Source organism: Chelonia mydas, chromosome 18 (genome assembly GCF_015237465.2).
Source record: "Chelonia mydas isolate rCheMyd1 chromosome 18, rCheMyd1.pri.v2, whole genome shotgun sequence".
Lineage (NCBI taxonomy): Eukaryota > Metazoa > Chordata > Testudines > Cheloniidae > Chelonia > Chelonia mydas.
The window spans coordinates 1,306,701-1,334,117 of NC_051258.2; the positions used below are offsets into that span (position 1 = coordinate 1,306,701).

The 27,417-nt window shown below is 42.5% G+C and overlaps 1 protein-coding gene across 4 annotated transcripts in view; it reads right to left on the bottom strand.

The window, feature by feature from the left end:
* The window catches only part of USP48 (ubiquitin specific peptidase 48), a 60,621-nt gene that overhangs the window by 15,120 nt on the left and 18,084 nt on the right, over positions 1-27,417 (bottom strand). For 3 of the 4 annotated variants that reach the window (XM_037880926.2, XM_043531612.1, XM_037880928.1), the window contains 8 exons: positions 26,598-26,723; positions 22,745-22,894; positions 15,495-15,695; positions 14,306-14,420; positions 13,830-13,960; positions 11,890-11,961; positions 3,496-3,620; positions 3,204-3,326 (listed from right to left, as the gene is read on the bottom strand). In XM_037880926.2, coding sequence (XP_037736854.1) covers positions 3,204-3,326; positions 3,496-3,620; positions 11,890-11,961; positions 13,830-13,960; positions 14,306-14,420; positions 15,495-15,695; positions 22,745-22,894; positions 26,598-26,723 — 1,043 coding nt within the window. The remainder of the gene's footprint in view (positions 1-3,203; positions 3,327-3,495; positions 3,621-11,889; positions 11,962-13,829; positions 13,961-14,305; positions 14,421-15,494; positions 15,696-22,744; positions 22,895-26,597; positions 26,724-27,417) is intronic. The other variant, XM_037880927.2, reaches the window with a different exon arrangement.

The window sequence follows — 27,417 nt, forward strand, 5'->3', positions numbered from 1 at the left end:
TCTTTCAGGGACTCCCTATAACCCCTGCCCCAACACACATGCCAAGGGCATTGTGTCCCTTCTCTCCCCTCTGCCCATACCAGGGTCCTCCATTCTCTCTGCCCCATGCCATTGTGTATCCCCCATACCATTATCCTCCATTTTCTCCTTCGGGGCTGTATGTCCCCGCTCCTCTGGCCCCTCATGCCAGAGACCCCTATTCTCCCTCCATCCCAGGGGCTCTGTGTGCATCCTTATTTCCTCCCCCATTCTTAAGTCATTCAGGGCATCAACATGTTGAACTCTATTGGGAGGACGGGCAGAGCTGGGATGGAGTTGTGCAGCAACGTTGTAATGTCAGCCATGAACTGGTTCTTTGATCTACAGAAAATTACAGAGATGACTGAACTTGTTGGATATGCTAATCAGAAGCCGGGGCTGTCTCCCCTGCATTTCCCCTTTCTGGTTTTCACCAAAATCAACAGGGTTCTGCCCACAGATGCTAGAACATTCTCTGAAATTTTGGAATTGATTTGATGTGGTGTTCAAAAGTTACATTCAAACAGAGAAATATCCATGTGCATAAAACACTTCTCTTGCTGCTACAATACTCCCACACACGCTCAGTGAGGTGGCAGTAAGAACAGCCTTGCTACTCCTATCATGACTGGCTCCAAGCATTCACAACCCCCTACCCTAGCTGTGACTTGTTTGCTGCTTAAAGACACTCCACCCCCTCTCTAGAGTTTTTGCCTGCTGCTGGAAGCATATAGCAAGACAAAAACCCTTCCCTCCAGTAGGGTTCAGAATGGAACTCTCCAGCACTGCAGCAACAGCTAGTGCTCTAAACCCAGTCCTGTGGTGCAGAAGATTAATTAGTACCACTTCCATGTGAAATTGCTTGAAGGTGCTGCTCTTACTGCTGGCTCAGTACCATGGGAGCAGCAGGTGTAGATAACACTACTGTCAAGTTACTTTCTTCTACAACGTATTGAAGAGAGCAAGGACGAAATGCTGCCCTCAGACAGGGGTGTACCCCTCACGACAGAAAAATAAATTTAAAATATATTCCAATAAACAAATTAGCTGATAAAGTATCACCTTAACACCAAAGAGCAAACCACTGAGGCACTAATTGTATCAGCAATTGGTTGATAAAAAGGAAATTCCTTTCTTTGGTAAATTTAAGATTTGCCTTGCAAAACACGAACAGCGGAAACAGCTCCTCTTTTGAAAGAAAGAACAAAAAGGGCAAAAAACTTATTGGATTGTGGGTTGCCATTTCTGCTCTCGCTTCTTCCCCCTGAGCTGAGCTGTTCTAGCCTGCTCTCACATATGGCCCCAAATACCTTTCCCCATCCAGACATACACAAACATTTCCTCTCTTGAAAGCTAGAGCCACATAGAATGCGGGAGGAAAGAGGGATGATTACAGGAGGGGGAAGAGGAGCAGGAGTAGCAGCTAGGTTACTGTGACAGATGATCTGGACGCTTGACAAGATCATCTGGAGAAAGCAGGCAGGGTCAAGAAGTAGTGGATGTGAGAGCAAAAGGTAGGGGAATAAGACCCAGGCAGGAGGCCTGGAGATGCGGGGGAAGGGGGGTGGGGAAGAGAGGAAGGACACATTAAGAAACTAGCTGGGATTCAAGATTAGGCTGAAAGAGAGGTTCACTGATGTTTGAGTGACATTTGGATGGAAGGGAAAAAACACTAAATTTCTCTCTGATCCAGTATCAGCCTCCATGCAGTAAGGTCAGCTCCAATGGCTAGGGTGTCAATTTAGGACTCGGGAGATCCAGGTTCAGTTCCCTGCTCTACCCCAGACACCCCTAAGCACATCTTGCAGGCACAGGGAGACTCAGTTTCCCATCTATACAATGGGGATAATGGCCTTGCTCAGCCTTGCACAGGGGTTGCGAGAATATATACATTCAAGTTTGTGAGGTACTCAAGACACTGCAGAAAGAGGGCATGGTCAATATCTAGGAGAGACAGACGGTACCTGAGGAAGTTTACTTCAACTAATATTTGCTATTCTTTTTCATTTTAAAGGACATTCTCATGAAAGATACACACTTCTACAAATGCCCGTCAAAAGAGCACCCTGGAGTTCTTTATCCTCAGCAAGTTTGCAGATGACACTAAACTGGGAGGAGTGGTAGATACGCTGGATACAGAGGGACCTAGACAAATTAGAGGACTGGGACAAAAGAAATCAGATGAGGTTCAACAAGGACAAGTGCAGAGTCCTGCACTTAGGACGGAAGAATCCCATGCACTGCTACAGACTAGGGACCGAGTGGCTAGGCAGCAGTTCTGCAGAAAAGGACCTAGGGGTTACAGTGGACGAGAAGCTGGTTATGAGTCAACAGTGTACCCTTGTTGCCAAGAAGGCCAATGGCATTTTGGGCTGTATGAGTACGTGCATTGCCAGCAGATCGAGGGACATGATCGTTTCCCTCTATTCAACATTGGTGAGGCCTCATCTGGAGTACTGTGTCCAGTTTTGGGCCCCACTCTATAAGAAGGATGTGGAAAAATTGGAAAGCGTTCAGCGGAGGGCAACAAAAAAAATTAGGGGACTGGAACACATGACTTATGAGGAGAGGCTGAGGGAACTGGGATTGTTTAGTCTGCAGAAGAGAAGAATGAGGGGGGATTTGATAGCCGCTTTCAACTACCTGAAAGGGGGTTCCAAAGAGGATGGATCTAGACTGTTCTCTGTGGTAGCAGATGACAGAACAAGGAGCAATGGTCTCAAGTTGCAGTGGGGGAGGTTTAATTTGGATATTATGAAAAACTTTTTCACTGGCAGGGTGGTGAAGCACTGGAATGCGTTACCTAGGGAGGTGCTGGAATCTCCTTCCTTTGAACTTTTTAAGGTCTGGCTTGACAAAGCCCTGGCTGGAATGATTTAGTTGGGGATTAGTCCTGCTTTGAGCAGGGGGTTGGACTAGATGACCTCCTGAGGTCCTTTCCAACCCTGATATTCTACGATTCTACGATTCAAAGAGAGTACCCAAGTCAGCACTTAAAGGATTTGTAAGGAACGTTTTTTCAATAAGCTTTACACCATGTTTGCATGGTCTGTTTTGCTCAAGGATTACACACACAAATTTCCCTCTAATAGATCACAATTTTACATTCTGTTGTCAAGTGCAAGAGTACGCTAATAGCCTTTTCCCAGATCTGGTAGACAATCAACTTTTCCTAGTCTTTGTACCTGAGGCCAGCTACCAAGACACGGTCTGCATTTGTCTTGGAACAGGTTCTGGAGAGCAGTCTTCTGCTCACTTGCCATCATCTTATGCAGGGCTTCGTTTTCCTCTCCTTCTCTTTCCAGAATCTGTGTGAAAACAGAGAATCCTTTTCACCACTTGTGTTTGTTTTCAAAGGTGCTATTAAAAAGGTAAAAGCAGATTTTTTTCCTCCCCATTTTAAGCCAACATGAAAGCTAAAGCTACCACCATACACGAACTGTCAAAGTCTTACGAAGTCATCAGATATTCAGATACCTTGCACTGGGAACAACACTCTTTGCTATTTGGAAATTCTGGAGCCTTTGGAAAATATTGCTTGAGCTTTTTCCAGGCTTCTTTAGAAACAACCCTCCTTTCATTTTCTGATATGCATAGGTCACCTGCATGGAGAAATCCAAGAGATCATTTTTGTTCTGCACATACTCAGCAAAAGTTTCACAGCACTAAAACAGATTTAAGAGATTGCTTGTATGAATACAGAAGTAGATTTTACACCCTTATAATCTGACACCTGTGTCAGCACTAGAATAAAAAAAGAATTTATACAGAAGAGTCACCTTCAGCCTCTATTTCTACCCCATCAATGTTTAAGTTTCCTCCTGGAGGTAGGATTTTAGTGCTTACTCACAGCAACAGTATGTTTTAAGAATTATAGCTAATTATTTTAAAAGCTAACCCAATACATTCTTAAATACAGCATTCCTATATAAAAACAGAAAGATCTTAATCTACCATGATTGCCCTTTGGATTTATAAAACCATGTGCCTGAGCAATAGGCACGGGAACTATGGGTGCTGCAGCACCCCCAGATTTTATGTGGGCCTCCCGGCTCCCTTACCCCAGCCTAGGCCTCCTTACCCCCATCTGGGTCCCCGCCTCCTGGAGACATGGCCCTGCTCCTGGTCCCAGCTCTGGGAGGGGGAGCATGGACAGGGTAAGGGGGCTGGCTTTCAGCTCCTCCACTATTAAAAATGTTCCAGCACCACTGGCCTGAGCCACAGATTCAAATGCAACAAAAGGAAAGGAAAGACAGAAATCCATGGAACAGGAAGAGAAATTAAGGGCAAGAACAGAACCAGGATAGAGGATACAAACACACAAGGGCTAATCTTTTCCCCACTCATGGGTGCCTCAAATTAGGTACCTAAAAAAGTGGTTTGATTTTCAAAGCTGCTGAGCACCCCACAATTTGTATTGACTTGAAAATGAAGGTGCATGTGCTACACCTCTGGAAAAATAAGGCTACAATGATTTATTTGCCTAAATATGGCTTTAGGTGCCTAACTTCAGGCACTGAAAATTCTGTCCAAGATGTTCTCCCCATACATCCTCCCACCACCCTTCTGAAAGCGTTATGGCATTTAAAACGCCACATTTCTGTAGCAATCACTTAGAATGTGAAGCTCCACAGGACACTCAAACACAGTCAGGATCCATAATTAAACATGGCAGATTCCATTTTCCATAATGCCCATCTTGAAAAAAAGTGAACTGCACAAAATCTTTTGATCAAGAAAGTGCCTTATTACATCCAGTTGGGTGGAATTAATTGTGTGTGAGAAAAAATAGAAGTGAGGTGTACCAAATGTTATTTTAAAATTATGCCAATTACTTACATATTATCGTTTATCTTGAACTATTTTTCAGGTAACTAACAAAAAAACTGACAATCAGTAAGATAACGAATTAACAGAAAGCATTTATGAGTTATCCTGGTAACAACTATGCCAAAAAGGTCAACGCGCTGCAATACAGGCATCAAATTTATGTGTTTGACTCAACATGGTGGGAAATCATAGTATTTCATATATGAGAAACTATGCTACTTCATTGCTGACAGACTGACCAAGCCATAATTTTTGCTTTACTTATAGTTGTAAAGGGGAGAGGTACAACACAACTGAGCCCTCGCTATTTAACTGCTGCTGCTGCGACAAAAGCTACAAGGTGTGGTAAGAATAATGCTGATACACAACCAAACGAGAATAATATTAATTTCAGTACAGAGGGTAAAGTAGTGAATGGTAAACAGCAAACAACCAAACACTGACATGGGAAAGAATGATGCTCAACTTTTAAAGTGGGTATTAACCAACAGTGGGAAGAAAAAAAAAACTTGAAAAGTTGCTGTACTTGACAGAGTAAAGGCTAGCTAAGAACTATTTAAAAAGTTTTTTCTTTCTTTCTATAGTCTACCCCAGCATGAAATGGGTTTAAGTTAGCCACAAGATAGAGAAAAAACACCAGGGAAACTCATTGGCTCTATGTCTTTAGTATTAGAACAAGACTTCAATGCCACCGACCTATCATCTTCTCTCATTCTGACAAAGTCTGAACTCCTGCCAATTTCCCAAAGAAAAAATAGCAACACTCCACTCCTGGATTTATTACAATAAATGAAGGTCAGACTGGATTGTTTTAAAATTTTAAAATTTTTAAAATTTTACTAATGAAACAGTTGCTAAATTTGACCAATTATTAACCTAGGTTCACCATATGGAGAAAGCAGGACTGGGATGATTTTCCAGAAACCATCAGGGACATGAAAATAAGATTGTGCAAGTAATTGCTCTGACATCATAAGATTTATGAAAATAGATCAAGAAGCTATAGTGAGAGGTGGAAAATCTGATCAGAATGTACAAATGCTGTACCATCTGGAAGGCAAAGACCCTGACCATTTACTCCTGGAAGAATTGTGCACCACTGCGCAAGCACAGAATTCATGTCCCCTGAATATTTCTTTGCTTCCCCGCAGAAAAATGACTTTCTGGCAGGGAAGCAAAGGGAAGCTGCAACAGCAGTCATGCACCACTCCCCAACTGTGAATATACAGAGTTTCAGGCACCTGGAGCAGCCGGCTGAGAGGTAAATCACTGCAGGTTTGGGGACACCCCAGCCTGTGGCTCTTACCCTGAGCCGGGATCAGCTGCTAGTTCCAGCTGGGCTGGAGGCAGGAGAGGATGGGAATTCCTCTTCCCCTGCAAGGACTGGCTGGGGCTGTTTCAGACCCCACCCCCAGAAACCTCCCTCAGCTGCAGGAAACTCAGCATCCTCCCTTGCTTCCTGCCCCCGTCGCTCCTCACTGTAGGGGGCAGGAGGCACTGTACAGGGAGCTGCTCTCCCATCCGCTCAACCCCCATGCATCTGGACCTCCCATGTCCAGACACCCCTACCAAGCCTCAACCAGTACACCCAGAACTCCCCTTCATATCTGAACTCCACCCACTGAACCTCAACCCCTGCATCTGGAGCCCCCCGCACCCATACCACCCCCACTGAGCTCCCTACACTCAAACCCCCACCCTGATGAGCCCCACCTCCCTGAGTTTCCACATCCAGACCCCCAACTAGCTGCATCCAGGACCGCCCCCGCCACCAAGCCCCACTCCTCCAGACCCCTCCACTGAGCCCCAACCACTTTCATCTGGAAGCCCCTGCAGAGTCCCATTGCACCTGGAACACCCCATCCGGATCCCCCCATACCTAGACCCCCCCCACTGAGCTGTCTGCACACCCAGATTGTCCCACACACAATCCTCTCACCCCACACCTGGATCCCCCGCACTGAGCCCTTCCACACTTGGATCCTGCCTGGTTGAGCCTGCCTGCCCCAGACCCGGTGCGCCTGGCGCAGAGGTGCAGGACCCCAGGGTGTATCTGGGGCAGGCCCAGGCCTTGTGCTGTGTTAGTGGTGAGGCTGCACCGACCCTGAGTCCGTGTCCCAGGGGTGGGGAGGCTGCATGGTGATCTCCCACCTTCGTACAGCCAGTGGACTGTGCTCCCCACTGCCATGCTGGAGCCTCTGCATTTATTTATTGACAAATTAAATTTGCAGAATTTTAAAATACTGTGCACAGAATTATTAATTCTTTTGGCACTGAATGCCCTCAGGAGTAACCACTGTCCCCCTCTCATCATCTCTCTCTCTCTTCAGAGGTAGATTCGGAGCATGAACATCAAAGATAGCCTAACCTGGTAATCAGACAAAAATTATTCGACAGGGTCAGGAAACTATCGGAGAGAGAAATTATGACAATCCTCTGGAATTAGAGATGAAAAAGGTTCTTGACATATGCATGTAAGAAGATGGTAGTGGGAATTCATAAGGGAAAAACCTGTATGATATTTTTGGATGCATGCCAGACCTAACAGATCAAGCACTGGGCTTTACAGAAAGCACCATGAAGGAAGTAGTTTCCTTCTCTGCAAAATTAAGGATCTATTACAGAGAAAACAGATTAGTTGATACACTTAATTCAATGGAAAATTTTGAACGCATAAGGTGAAGAGAGCATTTTACAAGAACAGTCTGAAGTTAGCTAAGGATAATGAAACCTGAACTTCTGATGGCCCCAATATTTAATGTCATTTATTTTTTATGTAGACCAAAGTCACAGATCAATTTTTCTAGGGAAATATTTTCAAAATACTTATTTTTATGGTGTTTCATCATTCTGCTCTGCAGTTTTATATTAGCCTTGTGGGACTGTCAATTACAATGCACAACAATGAAAAAGGGTTAAAAAAGACAGTTTAAACATTCTATTTGAGAATACAGCTTTATTAATCAAAAAGCATGCATCTCTTATTAGTTTTAGTGGTGGAGCTTGCATTGTTAATTCATATCAACTGACAATAATGCATTCATTGTCCCAAACAGAACTGAAGGCTTAACTGCTATGATTACATTAGGATAATGCTTCCAAAATGGAGCAATTATAGTCTATTAAAAGTGCCAATATTCTGCACAAAAAAGGAGACTTGAAAACTTGGATAGTAGAGGATGCAACTAACTAGCCATCACTTAATGTTATACAGCATCTCATGTTAGGCTTATAACATAGAGAACAGGTCTCAAAATACCCAGCACAGTTTGATTACAATCCTTATGTCAAGGACACCAAAATACTTACTGAGAGAAAGTATTTTTTATCCTGCACTTCCACAGTTGTCAGTACCCAATTACAGTGTCTCACTTTAGAGAGTTTTTATTTTCTTAATGTACAAGAGGAAAGGGAATGGATACCATGCCACAAATAATCATGAGTAAGGGTGCAGGTTTGTCATGGAGGTCACTGATTCCATGACTTTCCGGGACCTCTGCAGCGGCCGGTGCAGCTGGCCTGGGGGCCACCTGAACAGCTCAGGTGGCCCCTGGGCCAGCCACACCGGCTGCTGCTGGGGCAGTCTCGAGCCACCACACCTCCCTCCCCAGCAGCAGCATGAGTTTGGACATGGGAGGGGCTATGGGCTGGGGAGAAGAAGGGGGTGAGGGCTCTGGGAGGTGCTCACCTCGGGAGCAAGGGAGGTTGGCAGGCTCCCTGGAAGAGGCGACGTCCCTCAGCTTCAAGGCGGAGACGCGGCCAGGGAGCTCTGTGCGCTGCCTCCGCCTGTAGGCACTGCCTCCACAGAGCCCATTGGCCAGGAACTGGAGTGGAGGCAGCGCGCAGAGCTGCCAGGCCGCATCTCCACCTAGGAGCTAAGGGATTTGCTACTTCTGGGGAGGCACGGAGCCGGATAGGGAGCCTGCCAGCCCCGCCAAACCCTCCCCCTCCTGGAGCCCCCCCCAAGTGCCTCCGGGCTGCTGCCCCCACCCAGCACCGCGACACGTTTCCCTCCACCCAAAATATTTAGTCAGGGGTATATAGGACAAGTCATGGACATGTGAATTTTTGTTTACTGCCCGTGACCTGTCCATTACTTTTACTAAAAATACCTGTGACTAAAATGTAGCCTTAATTATGACTGATTGCAGGGTATATTTCATCCAAAACTTCAAAGTATGTTCACAGATTTCACAGAATTTAAGTGGCCACAGACCATGCACTTGTCTTATCCAAAGAAGAGCACCCTCCCGCAGAACAGAATCCCTCTACTTCATATTGAGGCAGCAGTTCAGCACCAAAAGATCAGAGGGAAGAGCAACACCAAATGAATTACTAATAACTTTCTGCAACATCTAGGTCAGTGATTCTCAATCAAACCAAATGTGGCCCACCAAAGCTTCCTCTGTGGCCCACCAGCACACCTTAAAAAAATGTTTATAATTAAATTAATAAAAAGCTATGTGATGCCTATCATTTGCCTATGACTTCCTTAGTAAGTAACTTACTGGCAGTGCTTCATTTGTAATGAAAGAGGTGTCGGGACTCAGTGCCAGAAAGCCCCTCTACAAATGAAGCACTGACTGGGCGACCAGAGAGTGGTAGCTTCCGGCTCGGTGCCCAGCTCTGAAGACAGCACAACCGCCAGCAGAAGCGCCACCTTCAGAGCTGGGCAGCCGGGGAGTGGTGGCTGCTGGCCTGCAGCCCGGAGGTGCCGGGGCCAAACTAAGCACTGCTCACTGGATCGTAAGTTCTTGCGATTGCAACAGCTACAATTTAGCTAGAATGCCACCCATTTTTTTTTCCATCAGTGATGGAAATGGAGTCAAAAATGAATGCGAGGGGGAGTAACCATCAAAACTCGACAGTGAAAACTGAGCTTTTAACCCAAACTGGACAGCAGATTTTCTTATGTCACCTCATTTAAATAAAAATCCTTTGCGTTTAATATGCCAAACCACTGTTTCCATCTGTACGGTCATCAGCTTCAAGCACCACTTGGAATCAAAGCACAGTAACTTCAACGTGGCCTGTCCTCCTGGCAGTATTGCAAGATGTGACAAAATTGAAAATATGAAGATTTTGTATCACACTTCAAATATTCTCACAACATCAACAACTATACAGGAAAAGCAACAGCTCTTTGTTTTTGGGATAATGCTGGTACTAGCTAAAAAGAAAAAGCCTTTCCTGGATGCCGAGCTTGTGAAGGAATGCATGCCGGAAATGGTGGAGTAGTTTTTTGACAGAGATAGAAATAAGGATGACCTTGTGAAGCAAGTTCCCCTGCCTTATTCCACAGCAGTGCGAAGATTGGAGGTAATTTATGAGAACTGTTTGTCAGCACTGCTTTCCAATTTAAAAGTCTCTTGAAGTGGACAAATCTGTCAGATTTTATGACGGTGAAATTTTCAAGCAAGAATTTTTGTGCTTAATACCATTAGAAATCTACACTACAGGACAGATCATTTTTGAAAAAGTAAAAAGCTTTTTTTGGGGAAAAAAAAAGATTTAGATCTGCAGAAAGTAAACTTGCTTGTTACAGATGGAGGTCCCTCCATGACAGGGAAAGAGCAGGTCTTTGCTCTGTAGTTTGGCAATGATACACCCCTCATTAAATACACTTCCCTGCATCATTCACCAGACTGTGCTGTATAGTAAGTTGTCTGGGGATTTGAAAAAAAACAAACAATGGGTATTGAGATGAGACTGGTGAACTGCATACATTTAATTTCCAGTTTGCAACATCGTCTTTTTAAATGTCTTTTTACAGACATTTCAGACAAATACAGTGACCTGTTGCAGCACAACCAGACAACGTCATTAAGTAGAGGGTGCGGGTTAGAGAGGTTTTGTGCGATTCAAAAATAGAATTTCTTTCAAACCACAAGACCAACAAAGCTTATGAGTTCATGGAATTTAGGGATGATGTTCCCTCTCCGTCACAGGTAGCTTTTCTGTGCAATATTATTGGTCACTTGAATTCCCTCAACTTGCAGCTCCAAGGCCATGCAAGCAGCCTTGCGAATCTTTCTGAAAAAGTGTGCCTTTCAGAAGAATCTTGAAATCTTTCAGACTTAACAGGAAAGACATTGCATGTTGTTGCTACCGATGAAAACAATGCAAGAATTCCTAAAACAAAAAAATCTCATTGAAAATTTTAAAATTCCATTTGAGACTTTTAAAATGCCAAAGGATTTGCTTTTATTTGTTCCTGATCCAATTGTTGTCTATGCTGAAGCAAAGAACACTCTTGATTCAGGTGATGAAGGTGCCTTTCAGTTAGAAACTATACGGCTCCAGAGCTCAGATGTCCTTCAAGGAAAAATTCAGAGAAATGGGACTTTGTGATTTGTGGACTCAATATACTGACCAGTTTCAGAATAGCCAGAATCTAGCCATCTATCTTTAAACAATGTTTGGCTCAACATGCCTCTGCAAATATGGGTTTTCTACCATGAACATCATAAAAAAAAAAAACACCACCACAATCACCTTACAGGTCAGCATCTTCACCAGTGCATGTGCCTTGCCCTTATCTCCTACAAACCACTTCTCACAAAGCTTGCCAGAGATCATTGATGTCACCTTCATTGCCACAAACACAGGTAACAATGTTGATTTATAAACTTTGTTAAAAGATAAAAACATTAATACTTGTTACAATTAAGATCTTTCTTGGCAGCTGAAGTTTGTTTTTTTTATTTTATTTTGTTAGTCTTCTGTGCAAATGGTCCACTTCTTGTCATAAAATTTTCATATCAGCCTGCGGGTAGATCTAATTGTGTATCACTGATCTAGGTTTTCTTTGTAGGTCTCCCATCAAATCTATCCCAACATCACACTAGCTCGTGAGATCTGATGCGATCACAGCTCAGGATCAAATGATAAACATTTAAGAAAAGCAAAGTAAGTCAGAAATAAACTTAATTAAGCCCAGCTTATCTTGGTTTTTGCAGAAGAAATATGGAAGATCCATCTGTAAATGGTGGGTCTTCCAAATACGACATGTTCAGTTCTGTCCCCTACATACGCACTTACCATGTGGGCAAACAAGGTCTTCATTAAAATTTAACTCCTCTTCCTCCTCCCTCTTTTCTTCATTTGACTCATCTGACCAAAAGAAAAAGTAAATTGCACAGATGCTCTCTGTAGTAGAGTTTGATTCTTTGGAGGAACTGTAACAATTTGCTTCCTTTTCAAACTGCTGCAAAATTCTAACACTAGGGAATCTTCAACAACAATATACCTTTAAGTTTATTGGCCCATTTCTCCAGTACCAAGGCAGGATTATACATTACAATATATTTTGAGTGCTCTGAAGTTCATGGAGCACTCTTAAGACTATCTTCGACATGAGACTACAAAGGTAGCATTCATTATAGCTAGAACACCTGGGCTCTTTGCTACTCCCAAATAGCTCAGATCAGAATTAATAGAAAAGTTACCACCAGATCACAGTGGAGGGAACAGAAATCTTACAGGCAAAATATTAGTCAGCTCTCTGCTTTGAGGAATCTGATCCAAACCAGATGTCCCCAGTGCGGCACCACAATAGCCTCATTCAAATGAGGCCAAGAACCACTCTGCTTGGAAGGCTTCAATGTGAGTAACCTGGAGATAGGATTGTGCCTATTTCTGTTTTGGAAAGTGCCTACAACACTGTGGGCAATACCTGAAGTAATAAAAAGTAACATGTGCTTACTTTGTCAAAGGACAGTTTTTACTAGTCACTCCCATTAGCTCTGCAGGGTAAAATAAAATGGATTGCACCGAAATACAGTTGACAACTGAAGCCTGTTTTACACTTGAAAGTCAAGTCATCACAGCTACAGCACTCGGGGGGGTTCACACCCTTATGTGCCATAGCTATGCCAACCTAAGCTCCAGTGTAGATACAACTAGGCTGATCGAAGAATGCTTCCATAAACTTAGCAATCATTGCTCAGGGAGTTGGAGTTCCTACAGCCACAGAAAAAACCCTTCTATTGCTGTAGGAACCATCTACGTTACGGTGCCCCAGCTACGGTGCCCCAGCTGTGCTGTTGTAACATCCATGGCCTAAGTTCCAACTGCAGGACCAGATTCTACCTTCAGTTTTAACAGGGAATTAGGGATGTAAAATGTTAACCAGTTAACCGATAAATGCCTAACCCGTTTAAAATGGGGTTTACATGCCTAATGTGCCGGGCCCACGCCCGGGGTCCTTCCTGCCAGCCCTGTGCCTGCCCCAGTCTTGGCCCCTTTCCCGTCTGGGTCTGGGCAGCAGCTGGGACCCCGTGTAAAACGTGGGGGTGCTGCAGCACTCCCCCGCACCTTAGTTCCTGCACCTATGTTGTGAACTCGTTAACAGTTAAACGCTTAACCGATACAATTTTAATAGTTTAAATGGTTACTTTTTTAAAACACTATTTACACCCCTAGTGGGATTACGTAGTTGTTGTGACGGCAGAGTCTGACCTGCTGAAAACTTTCGGAAAAAAAAAATGCATTTGAAATTGCTCAAATATGGATCTAATATATGTTACTTTGTACTATAGGTAGAACCGCAGCGTTACGAACACCTCGGAAATGGAGACTGTTCATAACTCTGAACAAAATGTTATGGCTGTCCTTTCAAAAGTTTACAACTGAACATTGACTTAATACAGCTTTGATCTTTAATATGCAGAAGAAAAATGTTCCTATCCCTTTATTATTTCAGTAGTTTATGTTGAACAGTAATGTATTTGCTTTTCTTGGGTGGGGGGGAGAAGAACTCTACTGCTGCCTGATTGAGTACTTCCAGTTCCAAATGGGATGTGTGGTTGACCGGTCAATGCATAACTCTGAGGTTCTACTGTATATATCATTCAGACCTGCTCGAAACAATCCCTACAACTAAAACAGAACTGCTAGAATGCTTAATCAATACTATAGGAACATCTGATCTATTTATCAGGTAGTGGGAGAAATGGGGTTGCTTGGTTTTAAACAGCTACCTTTGTTTTGTGCATCTCCATTCATTTTTCCATTACTCTGGTCTGCATCTTCATCTTGTTCATTTAACTGTTCCAGAGCCAACTGACGCCAACTCCGCAAGGATGACTTTCCAACCCAAAATCCATCATTACTGTATAGGAAAAAAAAGACTAGCATTTACAATACAAACCGTAACAGATTTACAGTTTTGGGCTCAGAATGAGAACTGTTACAATCTTTGTTGGAACAATTCCTGTTGATGAAAGAACTCTTCATGTCCTGAAGCTTATCTGTAAGCTCAAAAGCTCGTCTCTTTCACCAACAGGAGTTGGTCCAATAAAAGATATTACCTCACCCACCTTGTTTCTCTTATATCCTGGGACCAACACAGCTACAACACTGCAAACAATTGTTAAAATCTCATTTTAGAATATTTAAATATCACTGACAATAGACTTGTGCAATGCAAACATTGGAAGGTGTCAGCACCACATACCCCTTTACTGTAATTTTCAGCAAGTTTGTGACAGTTTTATAGTCTTCGTTTAATTGGTTTTTCAGTCGTAGTATTCGACACCTCTCTACCACACAATCCTTGCAAAGTGCTTTAACTAGAGAAACAAAAAAAGACAACACCATGTTACAAGAATACTACTGCTACACTTCAAAACAAACCTAAGATTTTTGCAAGTGCAGCCATCACCATTTGAAGGTGCCGTCAGTCAAGTGGGCTTAACGTAGTTACTGACAGTGACATTTTCTACTACCTATGATTTAGATGGAAATACATGGTAACAGCTGAACTGGACCAAATTTAGATATAAGTGTAGTAAGGTTTTGATGAGGGTGGATTTGTTCCTTTAGCATCCACATTTCTCATCACCTCAGTTTCATAAGTCTGCATTTCTGATATTAACAGTTTATATTTACTGCAACAAGCTTGAGAACAGCAGTATGTGTAGACCTAGGTAAGCCGTGCATTTGAAAAGGACAGTTCAGAAATTTGCAATAGCAGTTTTGCCATTCACAAAAAAACCTGCCACAGTATGTAAACATGCAACGTATACACACTATGAATATACTTCCTAGGCAGTGGGCTGCTTGGGGGAAATCTACAGGTAAAAGAAGACAGTTTCTGTCCTTGGCTAGCACACCCTCACTTCTTCATTGCTCTGAGAATAGGGTTCCAAAATACTGGCTCATCAGCAGAAAACGATACAATACACGAGGCACTGTTTATACTGCATCTGTAGAAATAATGGGCCCAGGAGCTCCACCACTCCCCAATTTTAGGGTCTTCATACAAGTTTTGCTATTTTACAGAAAGTTTATTTTTAAAAGTTTCATTAAAATATTAAAGTTTCAAGTTGTTTCTACCTAAATATACCATTTCCTTTTATTGTATTTGTTTAAGCGACTGCACAAAACTTCAAGGCACAAAGTAGAATCAAGATCTGAAATATATCCACCGTTCATGTTCCCTAGTCAGCCTAATTATCTGTTTGACCATAACAAAGTAGTTCTCTCAAAAGCAGCCAACCAGAACAGCTATTTTGGCCAAAGATAAAGCTACATTATATTGACAAAGGATGCAAAACAGATTTCAACATACAAAAATTTAAATCCTAAAAAAAAGCTTGCCATGTGAGTGTGTTTTATATCCAGATACTATGGTTTAGTCTTACCATTTAGCCTTGGCCCCCCTCCATATCTCCTGTAGAAGTAGTCAGCAACATACTCAGATATTCTCTTCATAATTGATATTTTATCAGGGTGCAATTTGCCATGTGAACACAAGCATGCAGTGTTATCTATGGGTTTGGGAGGGGCAGATTCATCCAGCCATTTCTGTAACCATTCGAGAGAGACAAACTCATAAGGGCATCCTGGAAAAAAGTGAACATAAACAAACCTATACATTTCCACAAGTACATGATATAGGAGATGACATTTTAAAATTACTCTACTGTTCAACAGTACTTTTTTAAAATTAAAAAGTTTGTGGGGGAATCTTTCCCCCCCAAAAGTTAGATTCCCATTATACAATATTTTCAAACATGTAATTCTGTTTCCATGCCAATTCTGATCTTAATTATGCAGTTTTATACCATGGTGTCCCTTCTAGAAGTCAGCAGCTATGTGAAATTACATCTGAGACAAGAATCATTTTAAATTTAAATAGGAAACTGGCTTGTGAAGCCAGAGAACATTTTCAAACTGCAACACCTTTTGGCTACAGTAGCTTATTTTATTTCAGAACATTACAGGAAAAATGTGTAACCAAACCTTCCTACTGTTAAATTAGTAGAGAATGCAATGTAGTTAAATGCTCCATTCAGAAGTCTGTTTTCCTTAATGATGAGGTAAGTATGTAAATTAGAAGTTTAAAGTAATAATGTAGGAGTGTAATAAGGGTTAGTGTGTCTGATATATATTAACTATTAGTGACAAGGCGGGTGAGGTAATCTCTTTTATTGGACCAACTTCTGTTAGTGAGAGAGACAAGTTTTCAAGGTCAGAGAGAGCTCTTCTTCAGGCCTGGGAAAGGCACTCCGAGTGTCACCCACCTTGTCTCTCTTAATATCCTGGGACTGACACAGCTACACACTGCTAGATACATTAACTAGGATAGTCATAAGAGGACAGGATACAATTTTATAAAGAACTAGATCTCTGTCCTGAAACATCACACAAACCCCTATGTGCTTAAAGTACATTAAAAAATAGAGGGGAATCTAGATGATAAATGCTAGCAATTAACCCTAACTAGAATTACAGTGAATAAGTTTGTCTACTGCCTATATCATAGACGAATGGAAGCTTGCATGTGATATGCTGCCAATTTTTCAAATGCAGATTGTTGATGTAGCATTGCTTCCAAAACAGAGCCTTGTATGTCCATGTTACTGTTGAAGCACCGAACCTGTCACTCTTCTGAACAGCTCTGACATCAAACTTCTGATGATACATCTTCCCCAGAACAAGTTTTTGTTAAATATTGTAAGATATCAACAGTATCAATCAAGTTAACCTGGATTTACAGGTTGCTTTTTACAGCATCAGGCAGGCAGAGTGCTATTTCTTTAGATTAGATTGTAAAGTCTTGAGACAAGGGACTATCTTTGTGTTCTGTGTCTGTTCAACACCCAGCACAATGGGGGCCTGGACCATAACTAGGGCTCCTAGGTGCTACAGTAATACAAATTAAACAACAAATCGGAACTACTTCACCAAATTTGCTTCATCTATCAGATTAACAATAATGCTCAATTTCTGCATTTTGCGTGGAAAAATATTTTTGATATTTGAATGCTTGATCCATGCTGTCCAAGTAGACAACGAACCATCAAAATAGACTCAAGAGCAACAGGATATCTCAGTAATGATGCAAGATTTGCTGTAAGGAGGAAACTATGAAAATACCAAGCAAAAAAAAAATTTTTTTTTAAAGTCTAGGCTATTCGTCAAAAATTAGCATTCAGAAAAAGCACGCAGACCCCAAATTAAAAAAACTTATACTGAAGGAGAAGCTGACTCAAAATTTCACAATACTAACAATTTAAGATTGTAGCAATTTCTGTTTTGTTTGTTAAACAAGAAATGCTTTTCTACACATTTACAAAATACATATGTGCAATTTCTGGGGGATCTGAGACATACCAGCACAGACACTAGAAGGAATGAATGACTTTATATAAAATACTTGAGTCAAATATCTTGATACAAAGTCACACTGATGACACATGCAACCCAAAACAACTTGGCTATACTATTAAAACCAGGAATTTTACAGAAAAAGCAACTGGAAATGTAATTAACAAATTGCTATGAAATGCAACAGTGGCAAAAGGGTGATCTCAAACAATGCTTTTTCTTATTTTCCATTAGTGACAATCATCTTTGGGTTCCAAGATAGATTTAATTATATACTGAGCAACATGTGTTGATTGTGGGAACAAAGCAGATTTACTTCTGCACACCAAATCTAGTCAATATTGAAAAGATAATCACTGGCATTTCTAAAAGAATATTGGAAAATTAACCGGGGGGGGGGGGGGGGGGGGGTTTGAAGACAGAGAGGGAGGGAGAGATCAGGAAATTAAATCCACCTGGCTGATGCATCAACTACACTTCTGAAATTTCCCTGCTAGATCCATTTATAAAGTGACTATGAGAAGCTGGATTCTGTTTCCCCATAATCTTGGACCTCAAACTGTTCCTCAGCACATATCAGCAGCTTCTACATCTCAGGCAATGATACTATATAAATATGGTTTATCTGAAAAAGTGTAAGCTTCACTATTGCTATATTGTATTTACTTTACATAAAACGTGGGCACAATCTCTGGAGGATTTAGTTAAACCATTTTTAATGTGACAACTTGGGACAAAAAAAAAATCCCAATTCATGCAACTGAAGGAGAAACTCAGACCACCACCTTGACTTCCAAAAGGAAAGCAGCATGAGAGTGCACTGTCTGGAAACCTGTCACAGTGACATTTATTCCTTATATAAATGTCCATATATCAATAACAAACTATTCTAATTATGTTTAGAAAGCCAAAGTGACAGAAAGTTACTTGTAATTCTTGTTCTCCAAAAGTGACCCATATCTGTGAAGATCATGCCCCATATCCTTGATTTATCAATGGCACTTCAAAAATACATTCAGAACATGGACCCAACAGTGGGGAATCTGGTGTGAACACCTGCTTTCACACCACAGGTTTTCATTAGTTTTAAGCACAAATGACATAACTTTAAGTATCCAAGTTTGAAAATTAAGAATCTGAACAGAAGCGACTGGATATTTACAGGTGCCGAGCTCTAGATGCAGCTCCCACTGACCTAAAGTTGCTGGTGCTCAATACCGCAGAAAGAAAAGTCAGGCCTTGTATTTAGGTGCCTTAATTTGGAATCAAGTGCTAAATTTTGGGCATCCAAGTCTGAAAAATTTGGCCTAAGTATTTTATGAACTAAACTGAAATATCACAACAGTCTACTTGCTCTTTTTATAAAAAGGAGTTACAATCTTAATTGAAAACTACTGAAAAAGTTTCTAGGAGGTGTGTATTTTGGATAAATACTGTCTATATAAAGTAACCACAGCACTTGTCTGTACCCTCACCCCATGGAAAACTGAGGAGAGAAAGGAATAAATCAAACTTCTAGTATTTAAAAAATGTGTAAAAGGCAGTAAGTAAAAAGTGGAAAGGAGTGAAGAATCAGTCAGTGACAACTTATTCATGGGACACACAAAGCTCTGGACAGAGTGACTCCTGGGAGAGAGCTGGTTAGAAATTTTCTGATGCAATGTAGTTTTACCAGAAAATGCCAATTAACGGAAGTGAAATGTTTTGCTGAATCCATTACAATGGCTCTCAGGGCTGCTAGGCTCCCCATTCTGAAGCAGTAGCACTGGGAGCCCCAGCTGGGGCTAGGACTCTTGGGGTTGCTAACTTCCCTTCTCTGTGGCAGCAGCCTTTGGAGCCCAGGCTGAAACTGATATTCTTGTCAGTTTCACGTTGACTATGCAGTGGTGGCAATGGGTAAACCAGGGATGGCCAACCTGAGCCTGAAGAGGAGCCAGAATTTACCGATGTACATTGACAAAGAGCCACAGTAATATGTCAGCAGCCCCCCATAAGCTCCCCCCACTCCCAGTGCCTCCCGCCCAATGGCAGCCCCACCGATCAGTGCCTCCCCTTCCCTCCGCAAACCCCCCAATCAGCTGTTTTGTGGCGTGCAGGAGGAGGGGGAGGGGGAAAGGGGGAGGAGCTAAGGCATGGCAGGCTCAAGGGAGGGGGTGGGAATGGGTGGAGTGGGGGCAGGGCCTGTTGCGGAGCCAGGGGTTGAGCAGCGAGCACCCCCCAGCATATTGGAAAGTTGGTGCCTGTAGCTCCAGCCTCGGAGCCGGCGCCTAGACAAGGAGCCGCAGATTAAAACTTCTGAAGAGCTGCATGTGGCTCTGGAGCCACAGGTTGGCCGCCCCTGGGGTAAACGCACAAGAATGTAAATTTCCCATATTTCTATTCCGGAACACCCTATTTCAGTGTTTTTATTAAATGAAATGTTGAGGGTGATTTCAGTTTGTAAGAAATTTCAGTAAAATCTGTTTCCATTCCAAAATACAAACATTTTCTTGCAAACCAAAACCCCGCATTTTGGCCACCCCTAACATGGAATTTTTGTAGATAAAAGCTTGCCTACATGGAGTTCCTAAGTGTCTGTAAGAATTAAATTAATGCCTTTCTGGCAAAAGGTTGAGTGAATGTGTGACCTCTTACCTGCTGATTCACTTGGATCAACAGCACCAAAGCATGCAAGTGAGCTGGATATGCAGGATTACCTAAGTTACTTCCTTCTTAGTGCTACCAATCAACAGGGAGCTGAGCTGTTCACAGGGCAGCAGAAAATGGATGTATGGTGGTACAAGGAAAAAGTACAGGAGGGTGACTGACAAGGGCATCATTGATGGTGAGGGAGTAAATCAAGAAAGAGGAAGACGGGGGAGACGGCACCGGTGGCAGTTATAATGAGGAACAGGAAAAACAAGAAAGAAAAAACAACAAGGAGTCTGGTGGCACCTTAAAGACTAACAGATTTATTTGGGCATTTTACCCATTTTCATGGGTAAAAAAACCAGTTCTTCAGATGCATGGAGTGAAAATTACAGATGCAGGCATTATATACTGACACATGGAGAAGGGAGTTACCTGACAAGTGGAGAACCAGTGCTGACAGGGCCAATTCGATCAGGGTGGATGTAGTCCACTCCCAATAACTGAGGACGTGTCAATTCCAGGAGTGGCAAAGTTGCTTTTGTAATTAGCCAGCCACTCCCAGTCCCTATTCAAGCACAAATTTATGGTGTTAAATTTGCAAATGAATTTTAGTTCTGCAGTTTCTCTTTGAAGTCTGTTTCTGAAGATTTTTTGTTCAAGTATAGCTAATTTTAAATCTGTTATAGAATGTCCAGGAAGACTGAAGTGTTCTCCTACTGGCTTTTGTATGTTAAACACCACCCTATACCGGAAACCTACTGACTGCTATACTTACCTACATGCCTCCAGCTTCTATTCTGGACACATCACACGATCCACTGTCTACAGACAAGCCCTAAGATACAACCAAATTTGCTCCAATCCCTCAGACAGAGACAAACACCTACAAGATCTTTATCAAGCATTCTTACAACTACAATACCACCATAGGGAAGTGAGGAAACAGACTGACAGAGCAAGACGGGTACCCCGAAATCACCTACTATAAGACAGGCTCAACAACGAAAACAACAGACCACCACTGGCCATAAGATACAGCCCCCAGCTAAAACCTGATCATCAATAATCTACAACCTATCCTGGAAAACAATCCCTTACTCTCACAGACCTTGGGAGGCAGGCCAGTGCTCGCTTACAGACAGCCCCCCAACCCGAAGCAAATACTCACCAGCAACTACACACCACATCACAGAAACACTAACCCAGGAAGCAATCCCTGTAGCAAACCTTGTTGTCTACTCTGTCCCCATATCTACTCTAGCGACACCATCAGAGGACCCAACCACATGAGCCACACCATCAGGGGCTCATTCACCTGCACGTCTACTAATGTGATATATGCCATCATGTGCCAGCAATGCCCCTCTGCCATGTGCATTGGTCAAACCAGACAGTCCCTAAGTAAAAAAAAAAAATGGACACAAATCGGACATCAGGAACGGTGACATACAAAAGCCAGTAGAAGAACACTTCGGTCTCCCTGGACATTCTACAACAGATTTAAAAGTAGCCATTCTTGAACAACAAAAAAAACTTCAAAGAGAAACTGCAGAACTAAAATTCATTTGCAAATTTTAACACCATTGTTTTGGGCTTGAATAGGGACTGGGAGTGGCTGGCTCACTACAAAAGCAGCTTTGCCTCTCTTGGAATTGACACCACCTCCTCAGTTATTGGGAGTGGACCACATCCACCCTGATCGAACTGGCCCTGTCAACACTGGTTCTCTAAGGTCAGGCTTGACAAAGCTCTGGCTGGGATGATTTAATTGGGGATTGGTCCTGCTTTGAGCACGGGGTTGGACTAGATGACCTCCTGAGGTCCCTTCCAACCCTGATATTCTATGATTCCACTTGTCAGGTAACTAGCTTCTCTTCATGTGTCAGTATATAATGCCTGGAGTGAAAATTACAGACGCAGGCACCTGAAGAACTGTTTTTTTACCCATGAAAGCTTATGCCCAAATAAATCTGTTAGTCTTTAAGGTGCCACCGGACTCCTTGCTGTTTTTGTAGATACAGACGAACACGGCTACCCCGATGCTTGACACCATGAAGAAAGAAAAAGAAAGTAGGTTGTGGCAGAAAGCGTTAAGGGAAAAAGCAACACCGATCATGCAGCCTCTACTGCATTCTAAGTGTTGGTCAACACACAGTTCGCCTTCTCTCCTAAGGCTATTGGTTTTTCCCCCACCTAAAAGCTTCTAATGATATGCTCTGATCAAGAACTCATGTGCTAGCATATATTAATGTGGCACTAATGATCTGGAAACAAACAGCATATCTGAAGGAAAAAAGGATGAACTTTTGGGGAAAGGCTCCTACAGAAAATTAAACACCTGCAAATTTAAACTAATGTTTGCAAACTCAAACCTTCCAAATCTTGTTTAGTTACTTTAAAATCGATAGCAGCAGGAAGTCTGAGTGAGGTAGAGAATGAGTGGATGTCAGTGTCCTTGTCTACCGCCCAAAGTCTTGCAATAGGTACCACAAACACCAGAACACAAAAGGCTATGAGGAAAAGGGGAGTAACACCCACTATATGAAGTTATACATAAAAGGGAAATAGGATTAATTTAGTGATTTATTTACAAAGAGTACTAATCTTAACAATGGTCTACTACAAAATACTACCAGAATATCTTACAGACCAGCTTCAGCAGGCAACCTTTGGTAGAGCTCCTTCACCTCTTCATGTTTGATTTTGCCTCTGACCACACTTTGTTTACGCATATCTGCCATTTCGTTACACCACTCTTCAAACTTGCAGTTATCACGTTCGACTAGCTCCTGCAGAAAAGCTATGGAGAAAGAAAGAAAACAGAAGTACTAGCTACCACTAACCCTACTCGGTCTTAAAAACAAAAACAAAAAGATGGCCAAAATTAAAGTCAATTATGCCAATTTTCCCAGTGAGCAGTAATATCCAATGATAACAACCCCCAGCTTAAAGGTTTCCTCACACAAATAATGAAATACAGAGTCTTTCTAAAAGTCAAGTGCCTGGATAGTCCTTCTCTCCAATATTTACATTTCAGTATTTGTGCCCATATGGGTAATTAAATGTAAAGGAGACATGGGATGCAAATGATTTAATACTGCCCAACAAAATTTACTCTGGAGGACATGATACCTGCAGTTTTTAGAATATAAACCTTTGAAACATGACAAATACTTTTTGCATCTTTGAAAGGATTACCAATAATGTACTATAATATGTTTCAGAGTAGCAGCCGTGTTAGTCTGTATTCACAAAAAGAAAAGGAGGACTTGTGGCACCTTAGAGACTAACCAATTTATTTGAGCATAAGCTTTGTGAGCTACAGCTCACTTCATCGGATGTTAATCCCACTAAGGAAAAAAGTAGCAACAGTTTTTGTACAGCTGTAATGGTGAAGGGCTGCAGACCATGAGCCCACCAGGCTCTTTCAGGGATGTCCCTACTATTCTTTGAGGCCCCTGGTTTCATTTCCTTGCCTCCCACTCATCACAGCAAGCCACAGGTCCCCTAGCTGTTCCTCTGTATTTCTTTGGAGCAATGGTTCTTCCTACTGAGATGCAGAAAACCTGGGTCTTCAGTCCCAGTAGCACACCAGAATCCTTAATGCCACCTACCAGAGAGGCCAGCAACAAGGATTTGGGGGCACGTATAAAATCTTAGTGATCCAGGTTTTTACATGGTTCCGTGATAAGCACAGAAAACTGTTAAGAACGCCTGTGGATTAAAGGGAACAGGCAGGGAAACTGAAAGGCTGCTGATTCAAGTGAAAGGGGAGTATGACTAAGTTTTAGTGTCACCAGTGAAATAAAATAGGATACTTCAGAAGAAAAGATGGAAAATGTGGGAATGACGGGAATTCACACATAAAAGGGGAAGGAAAGGGAGGAAAAATAAGTGAGGGTGTGCAATAATAGGCCTAACACAAAACAGATGTAGCAGTCAATTAATAGTGAAAAGAGGACAAAGGGGAAAGACAGAAGAACACCTACATATTTACAGTTATGGTATAAAGAAGGTGCAAAATATTTCCTGTGAAATTTTCTTCTACATTTAGAATTTTTTAAGAACTAAGCTGTTTGGGAAACGTGAACTCAGATGTATTTTTCATTTAGATACCATCATGACAGGTGCTACGCAAATCTCATAGAATGTTCTTAATTTTAACCTTAATGCTAAAAAAAATTATTTGTTTCTGGGACAGTGAATTTAGTTCAATACATTCAGGCTGACCCTTTCACTTTTACAGTTAACTTAGCAGTCAGCATGGCATGCTAGCTAGGGCAAGAGGCCATGACTCAGGTGACCCAAACTGTATTCCTGCTATCAGTAGGACTTGCTGTGTGGCCACGGGCAAGTCAATTCACTCCAACACCTTACTCCCCCCCTCCCCAAAAACAGGAGTAACACCTCCATGCTTAGTGCCCCACAAAGATTAATTACTATTCATATATAGTGCTTTGTTAGGTATTATTATTAAATCCACTCGCCAATTGGATTCCCACCTCCCCAAAGCTCTAAGATAGGCCATAAATACTTAAATGAAAAATCCTTGAATGGCCCGCACTCTTACATTTCTTATGCCCTTTGTTCACATTAAGAGAAGTAACAAGTACTTGCGAGGCATAGCAGGCCATTCTGACAGAAACAAGAAAACTGAGCCACTGTCAAACATCAGGACTGCCCACCCTCATTACAGTATATACACCACTGACATCTTATAGCCATCATTATTTAGCTTTATGCTTACATTTAAGACATAATTAGTTTAAAAATTAAAATGAGAATCTGGCTGTGGGCACTAATTATTCAAAGCCACTTTGACTGGCCAGCTGAGCATTTTGCGACAACATGCACAGACTCAGCAGTCAACAACTGGGTCTACTTCGACACACATGATAAAGCCTCACAACTGTTTTGTTACAAGAGTTCAGGTGGTAACATTGATGGGACAAGGACACTGAGCTGTTATGGGCGTGAAATTTTAAACGTACTCTCCTTCATACACAGAGTCAAACCGTCATTTGAACTGCAATGTGATATCCTTTCAGACACTCCACTGTTTTTAGTGAAAAAGCTAACTGGGGGGTAACTTGCCAGTATTCTAAATTATTTTTTAAAAGAAGGTGAGAGAAGACTGGCTGATGGGCCACAAACTGCTGCTGAAAGGCTTTTAGAGGGGGAAAGGAAGAGCACAATAGGGGTGGAAGACAAAAGGTTAAGAACTACAACTCAAATACCCCTCTACCCAGATATAAGGTGCGTTCACATACAATACGGTAAAGCTCCAATACACTGCTCTGAGCAGCGCGTTAAGGGTGCTGGGCCGGGCTGGGGCCGAGGGGTTGGATAAGGGGCAGAGGGTCTCGGGGGCGGTCGGGGGCTCCCCCCACCCCCAGGTCTGGGAGGCAGGAGCTATGGGGGGGCACTTTTGGGGGCCCTGCAATCCCAGAGCAGCCTGGGGGATTAGTGGGGGGGCTGGGAGCAGCCCGCTCCGCTTCCCTCGCCCCGGCCCCAGCTGTGTCGCTCAGGGGAGGGGGCTTGGGGGAAGGGATTCCCCCCCCACCAGCAGCGGCGGAAGTGGAGCAGCCTGGCCCCAGCCCACCCCACTCCGCTAGCTACCAGCCGCAGTGTTCTGCTTCCCGCCGCAGGTGAGTGCAGGACCTTTCCCCACCCCCCCCAACACAGCTGGGGCAAGGGAAGCGGAGCGGGCTGGGGCCGCGTTGCTCCACTTCCTGCCGCCGTTGAGTGCAGAGGGCGTCTTTTCCCCCAACCTCCCTGCACTCACCAGCGGTGGGAAGCGGAGCACCGCGACTGCGTTGCTCCGCTTCCTGCCGCTGCTGGTGAGTGCCTGTTAGGGGGCGGGGGGTGTGGATAGGGGTCGGAGCACTCAGGGGACAGCGGGGTTGGGTAGAGGATGGGGTCCTGGGGGTGATTAGGGATGGGGGTCTCTGGAGGAGGTGGTCAGGGAACAAGGAAAGGGGGGGCCAAAGCAAGTTCAGGGAGGTCTCATCTATAACGCTGTGAGATTTTTTTGTCTCCCGAGGACCACGTTATATCGGGGTAGAGGTGTATATTAAATATATAGATAAAAAGGTATGTATGGCCTTTTTGCTTGTATTTTTTCCACTTTCCTAGGAACTATTTTTCATAGTGGAAGAATACATTGCAAAACTTAATTCTTTAAAAAAGTTATGTATATATTTAGCAAGTCAAATAGAAACAAATATCAATAAGCCACTGCTGATGCACGTATCAGGACCAGGAGTGACTGGTACACTACGCAATAAGTGTATTAGTTATAATTACCAGTGCACTATGGAGTGAGTGCTTATTGCTGGAATAATTGTTGGATGATTTAAGATAAGCTTTTATTTTACTGGACTCAGTGCTGCAAAAAGTATTTAAGAGGAAGTGCTAATTTCCCTCTGGAACTGACCCAAACAGACTTACGAGGCCTCGCTATATCTGACAGGAATAGGTTTGAAAAGTCCAAGTTCACTTACTTGGGACTTCTGCTGTTAGAGATTTTTCCCGTGTTTGCAGTCGGTACACCAACATGTAAGCATTTCGAGAGCAGTGAGTTCCTTTCCCACACTTGGGTTTACGAGTTTGAGATTTAGAAGGCTCTGCTGAGGTACAGAAGTCAAAAAATAATAAACATGCATTCCAACATATTTATTCTACTTTAATGGGGAATATCACATATCTCATTTCAATTCTTCCCTAACACATGCACACTACCTCCAACCTCGCCAGAACTTTTCTCCAACGTAATACGGACAGTTTGTCCTGCATATTGTGTACACAGTCTTATCAATGCAGATTTCCTTATACCAAATAACACTGTCTAATACTTACTTAGATTGTGTTGCAGAGAATTTAAACATTGTTTTATGCACATAACAGAAACATGTCCTTTCCCACTACATGACACCTATAAATATCGAAGTGTAGTGCAGGAAATAAAGAGTTATTCCAGAGTGGCTGGTTCCAACTTCCACCTTTAAGAGATGGAAAAAATGTGGCCATATAATACCAACCAATATTTCTCAACCTGTAATTCTATCTTAATCTCCAGCCTGTCAGAAAAATGAAGTTTACAAAAATATGCATATATATTTGCAATTTTAAAAACAAAGTTTAAAAAAAAAAAGGAAAAACCTGCTTATTATCAAACCTTTAATACAACACAAAGAAAATACTGTAGGCATATATTGTTATTTCTTGGGAAACTCCAGTACTATAATGATAGTAGGTAGGAGGAAGAGCAGTGTAGATACAAGTCTAATAGGTTATACTGGTAGTAAAATAACCGTGCCTAAT